The sequence below is a fragment of the Mesocricetus auratus genome, unplaced genomic scaffold (genome assembly GCF_017639785.1).
Source record: "Mesocricetus auratus isolate SY011 unplaced genomic scaffold, BCM_Maur_2.0 Super-Scaffold_6730, whole genome shotgun sequence".
Taxonomy (NCBI): Eukaryota; Metazoa; Chordata; class Mammalia; order Rodentia; family Cricetidae; genus Mesocricetus; species Mesocricetus auratus.
In genome coordinates, this window is record NW_024429184.1 from 12,505,789 (window position 1) to 12,514,937 (window position 9,149).

General features: G+C 53.9%; 1 protein-coding gene across 9 annotated transcripts in view; it reads left to right on the forward strand.

Moving 5' to 3' along the window:
* Window positions 1–9,149, forward strand: part of Anks6 (ankyrin repeat and sterile alpha motif domain containing 6) — a 42,979-nt gene that overhangs the window by 19,274 nt on the left and 14,556 nt on the right. For all 9 annotated transcript variants that reach the window (XR_005874183.1, XR_005874187.1, XR_005874185.1 and 6 more), the window contains exons 9-11: window positions 1,450–1,653; window positions 3,564–3,717; window positions 5,765–5,940. Coding sequence is in view for 4 of the 9 variants with exons in the window: in XM_021232210.2 (XP_021087869.1) it covers window positions 1,450–1,653; window positions 3,564–3,717; window positions 5,765–5,940 (534 nt within the window). In the remaining 5 variants the exon portion in view is untranslated. The remainder of the gene's footprint in view (window positions 1–1,449; window positions 1,654–3,563; window positions 3,718–5,764; window positions 5,941–9,149) is intronic.

Sequence of the window (9,149 nt, forward strand, 5' to 3'; positions counted from 1 at the left end):
GGGAGTCACGGTGGCCCTTTTCTGGTTTCCATCCTTTGTGTGTTTTTCCTAGGCCTTTTTGGCTTTCAGGATTGTGGAATCACGTTATACTGATAACAGCACACACCTCAGCAATCCTGAGTGTTCAGCCTGCACAGCCTTCCAGGCAGGACCACGGGAGACCACGCTATTCCAATCTCCCCATAGTGAGTTGGGCCTGATTTATTAACAATTTACCATGATCTTTTCCATGCCATTAAAGCCTTGCTTAGCCACATCATGTTGAATAGCCGTGTGACAGGACCTTCCATCACAGAATGACTTCACCCAGGATGGATGCGGGGAGTTGGGGGGGGGGGTCTATAGCTCTTTGTAATCTTAATGGCTCTGCTGAGGATCTGCATTCTGCAATCTCCTCCCTAGTTACTCCTCAGGCAAAGAATGCCAAAGTCATTGGCTCCCAGAAGGGTGGCAGCAGCTTCACCCAAGGAGGACCCAGCTGTGGTGGGTTGGCTGCCCTCGAGTAGAGGAAGCTTGTCCCTTCCAGAGAGGGCGACACCCATTCACTGACAGGCAGAGAAACCGCGTAGCCCATGAGGGAACCCTTGGCTGGGGGTGGGGGGGGGGGTTGGGGGCTGCCTCCAGCTCTGGTTCTCTTCCATTCCACTGCTTGCAAGCAGCAGAGGGCACCAGTGTGCCCACTTGGTGGCCATGGTGGTGACTGCTGGTCCATGACTCTTGGTCTCAGGGTGGACGTTTGTAGCCATTGGTGCAAAGATGCCCGCCCGCCCGCCCGCCCACCCCACGGGCAGAGTTAGCCGTGGGATGTCGGTCCCCACAGAGGACCATCTGGCACTATGTTCAGTCTTTTCTTAATTACCACGAATGTGGAGATGGGAATGCCGCCGCAGACATCCAGCAGTCAGGGCTGTGTGGGTTTTATACCCACCCCAGAGATTCACTGTAAAACTAAGTCGCGGTTGAAAAACTGTCAGTGATGGAAGCGTGGTGCAGGGTGTGGCAGGGGTGTGGCGAGGTGTGGCTGGGGTATGGCGGGTGTGGCTGGGCTTGGAGCCCCCAGCCTCTGCCCCTTATGCCTTCAGCCCAGCACGGCACAGGTAGCTCTGCACCGTCCTCCTCACGTACCCTGGGCTGCAGGCTTGCCTTCCCATCTTGAGTCTGGGCTGTCCTTTGCCCCAGCTGCCTGCCCTGTCCCCTGGGCTCAGTTCTCTGCCACAGCAGCCTGGTCCCCACCCGTTTCTCACTCTGTCGTCTCTCCGTCTCTGGTTTCCATCCTGCCCGTGCCCTCATCGTGTCACACTGGTTCCTGGGAGCCTGCGGTGCTGTCTGGGCTCCTGTTTCCAGTGGAGAAGCGAGCAGGGGTGCCATCATCCACAGTCCTGGAACACTGGATCCTTCCCCAGTGCGGAAGCTTCCAGGGCCCATCTAATCCTGGCCTGTCTCTTTCAGCTGCGGAATGGAGCTCCCTTCCCCCGGCTTCCCAGCGACAAGCTGAAGGCCGTCATCCCGCCCTTCCTGCCCCCGTCCAGCTTTGAGCTGTGGAGCTCTGACAGGTCCCGCACGTGTCACAACGGGAAGGCAGACCCCACCAAGACTGTGCTGCCCCCAAGATCCAGCAGGGCCCACCCCGTGGGCTGCGTGGGCACAGACACCGTAAGTCATCTCCTTGCTGCCTGTGACACTGTGTGGCAGCAGAGGGAACCTCAGACACTAGGACCCCAGGTCACGGCTGCTCTGGTCTTAGTAGGGAGCCGTGCCCCTTAGCCTAAGGAACCCCTACCAAAGAACCGAGCTTGCGGAAGGCTAAAGTGTTGCCAGGGTGGGCCTCCTCTCTGGGGAGCACGCGTCCAGGATGGGCGCCAGCTTGCCAACCTCTCTTTCGGGTGGTGAGGGAAGTGACTTGGGAAATGACTCTCTGACTATCACTGGCCTGGTGGGGGTGGGGGTGGGCCAAAAATCAGTTCGTGGCTTCTAATGGGCTCTGTAACGTAGCTTGGACTGTGACCAAGACCACATGCTAGGGGAGGAGCACATTTTGTGGGAGGAGACCCCGCCCCTTGGCCACAGTTGCCCCGCCCCTTGGCCACAGGTGTCCCTACCTGGAGCCTGAGCTGCCCACCATGGCCCCTGTCAACACGGCCGGTAGTCTTTGGGTGTGTAGACTGTCTACACTGTGGTTGCAGTAAGTGGGTAAATTGTAGATGAGGAATCAGGACAGGCCCTGGTGCTTTGGTGACCGCGTGACTGCATATACCTGGGGCTTCTAGTGTGTCTGTGTGACAGACAAAACTGTCCCAGGGCTGCTCACTCTCAGGTCCTAGTGGAGACAGGGATGCTGGGTGTGTGGAATGGGGTAGGACTGTCAGCCAGAGCATCCCCTAAGAACTCTTCTCGTAGCTACGCTTTCTGGAAAACATCACTAAGCCTGGGGCCTGGATGTAAGATGCTTCATCCCCTCTGCAAGTATTCGCTGGCCTCTTTCTCCATGGGGCACAGAACACTGGGTGCCCAGAAGACGAGTATATGTTCTGGGAGCTGGGTGGGCAGCCAGGAAGGCCTCCAGGAGCAGCCAGCAGAGGGAGGGCGCTGGTGTGAGGCCTCGCTGCTCTGGTCACCTTAGGCTGTGAGAAGAGGTCTTAGGGGATGTTCTGACAGACAGCCCCACCTCATGTCACGCACTGAGTGCTGCAGCCTGTGTGGGTGGGGCTGCTCCCCTGCTGAGGCTGATGGTTGGGGGAGGGGCACCAGCCCAGTGCCATAATACTTCAGTGAACTCTTCTGGGCATACCCTGGCTTGTGGTTGCCTCTCTTCAGTCCCTGTCCCTGCCTCTGCCAACTTCTGTCAGAGCCCCCTGTGTCACAAGGAGGCTGAGATTGTACTTAGTTAGGGAGCATCGAAGTGGCCCAGGCAAGTTCCTGCTCTGCTCTGTTTTGATTTTGTTTATTCTATGTTTATGAGAGTTCCACCTGCATGGGACATTCACAGTGTTTGCAGAGGCCGCAGGAGAGCGTCAGATCCTCTGGAGCTAGAATTGCAGACTGTGGTGAGCCGCCATGTGGGTGCTAGGAGCCAAAGCTGTGGGTTCCCTGAGAGCAGTCGGTACTCCTAATCTTTGAGCTGCCTCTCCATCCCCATGTCCCTGCCGGCACACCTTCCACAAGTACCTCTGAGGTGGTGGCCCTTGGCAGTTAGCATTCACGCCTTCTAGAGACGAGGATGCTTGCCTGCCTTCTGGGGGGCCACCATGCAGCCCACGGGAGCCTCTGCTGCTTCTCAGTGATTCCGGCAGCCCGACCAGGACTGAGCGCAGGCCATGGAGAGATGGGCAGGTGTGAGTGGCCAGCGGGCCGCTGTTCAACACTGGGTTAGAGTAAGCTTGCACCCACCGTTGCTCCTGGGTGGCCTGCTGTGGCTCAGCCTGAGCTGATGGGTTGTTAGCAGGTAGGAGCAAGCTCTTGCCTGTGGGGGAGGGACCCCGTAGCACAGCGTGCCCGTTGCTGCGGTATTGTGTGCAAGCGGGGAGGAAGACCCGGTTCTGACTGGTTCCACCTTGCATTTGCAGGCTGCTGGCAGGCCGGTGAAGTTCCCCAGCATCTCCCGGAGCCCAGCCTCCCCTGCCAGCTCTGGGAGCTTCAACCACTCACCTCATTCCTCAGGAGGTGCCAGTGGTGTTGGGGGCATGAGCAGGCTGGGTGGGGAGCTGCATAACCGCTCAGGTGAGTAGCCACGGGCCACTCAGGGATGGGATGGTCCCTGGCCAGGGTGCCAACTGGCCCTGAGCTCCATCTACATTCAGTACCACAAATGGCTGTGCTCCAGCCCGCTTCTGGGTGTGGCTAGAAAATTCTCCATGAAGTAACAATTCAGGTTGTTTCCACTCATTGTCCCAAGATGGAGCCAGACGAGAATGAAGAAGTCAAGTCCATAATGTTTTTCTTATTTCGTGTAAAGGGTTGTAACAAATGGAGAAAAATGCCAAGCGTTTTCATGGTGCACCAATTTCTTGAAGGGTAAGCCTGGGGAACTTCTATCCTGCCGTCCATTGAACGGACAAGGATGCCAAGGCTCCGAGTGGCAAAGAGGCATGCCCAGACTTACCCAGCAAGCTGGAGGCAGGGAAATGTCAAAGCAGAGACCCCTCAGTTCTAAGCCACAGCAGACCCCCAGTCCTCCGAAGATCTTGAGGACTAGCCAAAGCCAGCTCTTTGACGGGGACACACCGGCGTGGCATGCCGCTGCATAAGGCGTGCGTGCATCTGGAAAAACAAACAAACAACCTGAAGTGCAGATGAACCAGAAGATAAAAAAGGAGGGGAGGAGCATCAGCCCCCCCCAGGGGCTCACCCATCACCAGCATGTTGCTGTAACTTTGCAGTGTTTTACTTTGTGCATATTATGACTATTTATCGTCAGAATGGTTTACTGAACACTGTGCCGGGCGCGATGCTGAGTCATTTAAATGGTCCCTGAACAATCCCCTTATGTTGTCTTCTGCATGCTACAGGTGAGGGGTAAGGGAGCCGGGGTTCAGAGACTCGCCTGAGGTCATATACCTCTGACCCCTGATGCTGAGTCATTTAAATGGTCCCTGAACAATCCCCTTATGTTGTCTTCTGCATGCTACAGGTGAGGGGTGAGGGAGCCGGGGTTCAGAGACTCACCTGAGGTCATATACCTCTGATCCCTGAACCCAGGCAGCTGCTGCAGACCCCTGAGAGGGGGTGTGGGTGTTGGGGGTGTTTCAGGTGGATATGCACATGTCTGAGGCTGCCCATCAGTCCTGTCCACCATGCATGCAGACGTGCTTGGTGTGGCCAAGTGAGCTCTGTCCTGCACTGTTGCTCACGCAGGCAATGCCTCATCATTTTGTGATGTGACTTTGTGTATGTGTGCCTGTGCCACAGCCTGAGAGTGAGGTCAGAGGGCAGTTTACAGGGATCAGCTCTCTGCTTCCAGCCCGAGGGTCCTGGGGATTTCCCTCAGGTGTGTAGGCTTGGCGGCTGCCTCTGCTGGCCCCCAGGTGATCCTTTCCGGCCTGCTCAGTGATCTCTGGAGCCTGAGCTCCGTGGCTGAGCCACCGTTTGCCTTCTACAGAAGCTAATGTAGATTGTCGTCAGCGAGCTCTCTACCATTTTGTTATAACCCACGCTCTTCACTTCTTACTGCGAGGTTGTCCATCACTAAGCTGCTCAGTCCCCCTGCCTCAGTCTTCCCCAGTCGCTTGGGCTCCAGGCCCACAACCTAGACGCAGCTACCCAGCATGCCCTGTCTTCCCGTCCCACGTAAGCGCTGGCAGGTGCGCCCGGCAAGGAGCAACCAGCATTGCTCCATGAACACCTGTTGCCAGTGGCTTCCTGGGAACAGCCCCAGAAAGTGACTGTCCATGTGTGTGTGTGTCCGTGTCCGTGTGTGTGTGTGTGTGTGTGTGTGTGTGTGTGTGTGTGTGTGTGCATGTGTCCGTTCCAACTCCTCTCCAGGCTGTGGTACATCCAGAGAGGCTGAGAGGGAAAATGGCAGTTAGGATGCAGTTAGAAGCAGGGTACTTAGAGTCCTGTGGGGTTAGGGATTTCTACATGCTGGCCCTGGGAGGAGCAAAGGCCCTTACTCCCCCCCCGCTTCTCACCACGACGCTTAACCCCCCCTCAGCCCCTGAGAGCCCTCACGGGGAACTCTTATCAGCCTGAGCCTTGAGACAGCTCACAGTTCACCATGGGGCGGGAAGGACTCTTGCCACGGTGCTCACTCCTGTCTCTGTCTCCTCAGGTGGCAGTGTAGACAGTGTCCTGTCCCAGATCGCTGCTCAGAGGAAAAAAGCAGCTGGCTTGTCTGAGCAGAAGCCCAGCCAGCGCTCCAGTCCTGTGGGGCCAGCCCCCGGCTCCAGCCCGCCTGAGCGTCCAGCCTCCCTCGTGGGCAGCGGAGGGGACTCTTCCAGCAGCAAGGTGCTTGTCCTCTGGCCGCCTGTGCCACCTGCAGATTGTTCTCCCGTGACCGCATGTGGGACCAGGGTGTCAGGTTGGAGGGAGCCTCAGTGGGACGGCAGCCGTGGCCTCTCCTGAGTTTCTGGCAGAGGTCTGCATCTGCCCCTGCAGGCCCGTGTGCACCCTGCCTCCTCCGCCCAGGGCCAGGGCGTGGGGGACGCCGAAAGGGACCCATTGCACACTTGAGTGTGTCCATTGAGTTCCATCTTGCACACTCGGTTCACTGTTGAGAGCAGAGGGTTAGCAGGGCTGGGGCAGCCTGCTTGACTGAACCTCTGCTCACTGAGCTACACTGCCAGCTCTTAGGTTTGCATCTCAACAGAAGTGAGAGAAATAGTGTTTCTGCCCAGCTGTCACTGGCGCCACAACTCTGTTATCCCAACTCTTTCACAGAGAAACCTCATAATTTAAACTCCTTTTATAATTTAGTTAAGTTTCTCCCTAACACATGAACTAAATTTCTGTTATGTTCAGAATTATTTTTACAAAGGATGGTATAGTTAAGTTTATTTTAGAGTTCAGCTGTAGACAAAACAGTTCTTCCTGATATTTTGATGCATATTCTTTAGCAGATACAAAAAGTTATATAATTACTGTATTTGTTTTTTTCCATTTTCTACTTGGCTACTCACAGCTACTCACTAAAATAAGTCTACTAGCTGAGGGCTTTTGAAAGTTTTCTCCTTTGTTGTCTAAAATAGTCTCCTCTACTCTGATGGTCTTATTAACTGTGTTAAATATCATTTAGCTTTTTGTCATTTTGTTATTAACTGTTACCTCATTTGGCCATATCTGTCAACTATAACAACATACAACATACAACATGCACATACTCGGATGAAAATAAATTAGCTGTCAAAAGATGCACCCCAGGACAGTCATCGGGAGAATGAGCCAGTTCCGAGGTCTCCTGATGCTTGGTGTCATAACGACTCCCCGCCCTACCCTACTGCTCTTGACTCTCAGGATGGGGTCTGGGAGTCTGTTTCTGCCTCCTGACAGTCCGTTTCCACCAGGGCTCTTAGAAACCACTGCCCAGTAAGAGGAACAGAAATGGTCTCTCTGTTGTGGGCTCTAGTGGTAAGTGAAGGGAGGAAGTGCTTTTCAACAGCTCCCTTAGGAAGAATAGAAATTAGTCTTCAAGGCCGGAGCCCCTGGGTCTGGATTTTGCCCTCTGTCTTAAAGCAGGAGGCTCAAGGCTCTGGTGAGGTATGCGTGGGACTGGTTTCTGGCTCATTCACCAGTCGTGGAAACCTGAATCATTGGGGAGGCAGAATGGGTGTGTGGGGACAGGGAGGCCACCCCTGCGTCTGTGTAGGAGGTGTCAGCTGCCCCCTCCACCATAAAGCCAAGGGTCACACTTGGAGCACTGGTGACCGGTCACAGCTGAATCTGGGCATCGTTCCTGACCCATTATTAGAACATTTTTGGTTTTGGGGTTTTGTTTTGTTTTTCTGTCATTTGAGGGTTTTCTAGGAATCTTCCTATTACCGATGCATAGCTTGACTCCACTATAGTTCTGTTCCCCTCCTGTAAGTGTGCAAGATCTGTTTTATGCCCTGGAGTGTGATCTGTTTTGGTGAGAGTACCATACCACTTAAGGAAAATGGGTATCCTCTTGCTGACTCTGGGAAGGGCGACTCTTCCCAGAGTCACTGGTGTTGCTGACTGGTGGCGTGGTCCATGTCTTCTACATCTTGATTCCCAACTCCATCAGTTTCCCAGAGTGGTAGCATCTGTAATTGTATAACATGGGGGTAAGTTATTTCTCTTTTCAGGTCTGTCATTTTCTGCCTCACTTACTTTAAAGTTCTACACGCATTTGGGACTGTTTTGGTTTTTGTTTGTCTTTTGAGGCAGGAACTCACTATGCACACCAGGCTAACCTCAAACTCACAGAGATTCTCCTGCCTCTGCCTCCCCAGTGCTAGCATTAAAGATGTGCACCACCATGCTCAGTGACCCCTGCAGTATGATGCAGTGTCTCTCTGTCCCCTAAGATTGGGACAAGGTGAATTTGTGTGACACCGCAGAAAGAGTGTAGCATCAGTAGTCCTCATCAATTGTGAAATCTTCCACACAGCCAAACCCAGTGGTGGACAAAAGGAAACCCTTCCAGCTAATTGGGGTTCGTTGTGCAAGTTGGGCTCAGCGTTAGAGTCGGAGACTGTGACACAGCATCTAACGGATGGGAGAGGAAATCTAGAAAAGCATTTAACAGCACTCAGAACCCAGGGGCTGGAGAGACGGCTCAGTGGTTAAGAGCACTGGCCTCTCTTCCAGAGGATCCAGGTTTGAGTCTCAGCAGCACAAGGTGACTCAAGCCGTCTGTAACTCCAGTCCGGGAGATCATGCCCTCTGCTGGCTTCCGTGTAACATAGGTGTAGTGGCTTCACAGTTGCCAGTAAAGACAAGACCAAGTACTCTCCTCATGGGGAGCTAGGATGCCGTCATACGAGGGTGCTTGCATCCTGTGCCACGAGGGAAGAAACCAGTCTTCCTCTGCCCTTAGACAGTGTGCCTGTCCACTAGAAAACTATAAGGTCTCTGTGCAGATGCTCAGGGCTAATAGACCAGTTTAGCAAGCTCAGAGTAGGAGGCCAGGGCCTGGACTGCAGCTCAGAACACAAGGCCACTACACGAGGTCTGTGGCATTTCTTTATATTAGCAATTAGAATTTTTTAAAGATTTGATTGGTTTTATGTGCATGAGCTTTATGTGGGCATTCATGTATCTGTACCATGCGCGTTTACAGGTGCCCGCAGAAGTCAGAAGAGGATGCTGGACACCCTGGAACCGGAGTTACCAATGGGTCTGAGCTGCCCTGTGGGTGCTGGGAACTGAACCTGGGTCCTCTGCGGGATCAGCCAGCGCTCTTAACCACTGAGCCATCTCTCCAACCCCAACAATTAGAATTTTTAATTTGACATTTTATAAATATCATTTACATAAGTTTATATGAAAATGAAATGTGTTTAAATTTAGTAAAATGTGTCGAATCTGTAGGTTGAAAACTATGGAACACTGGTAAATCTAAGAAGCTTAACTCGGTGAGGAGATGGGAGGCTCAATACTGTTTAAGTGCAAACCCCACCCCCTGGCAGCAACAGAGTGGCACCCAAGCCCAGCCTTCCTGACCCTGATGCCGGTCTGCATCGTTGAGTCTCCGT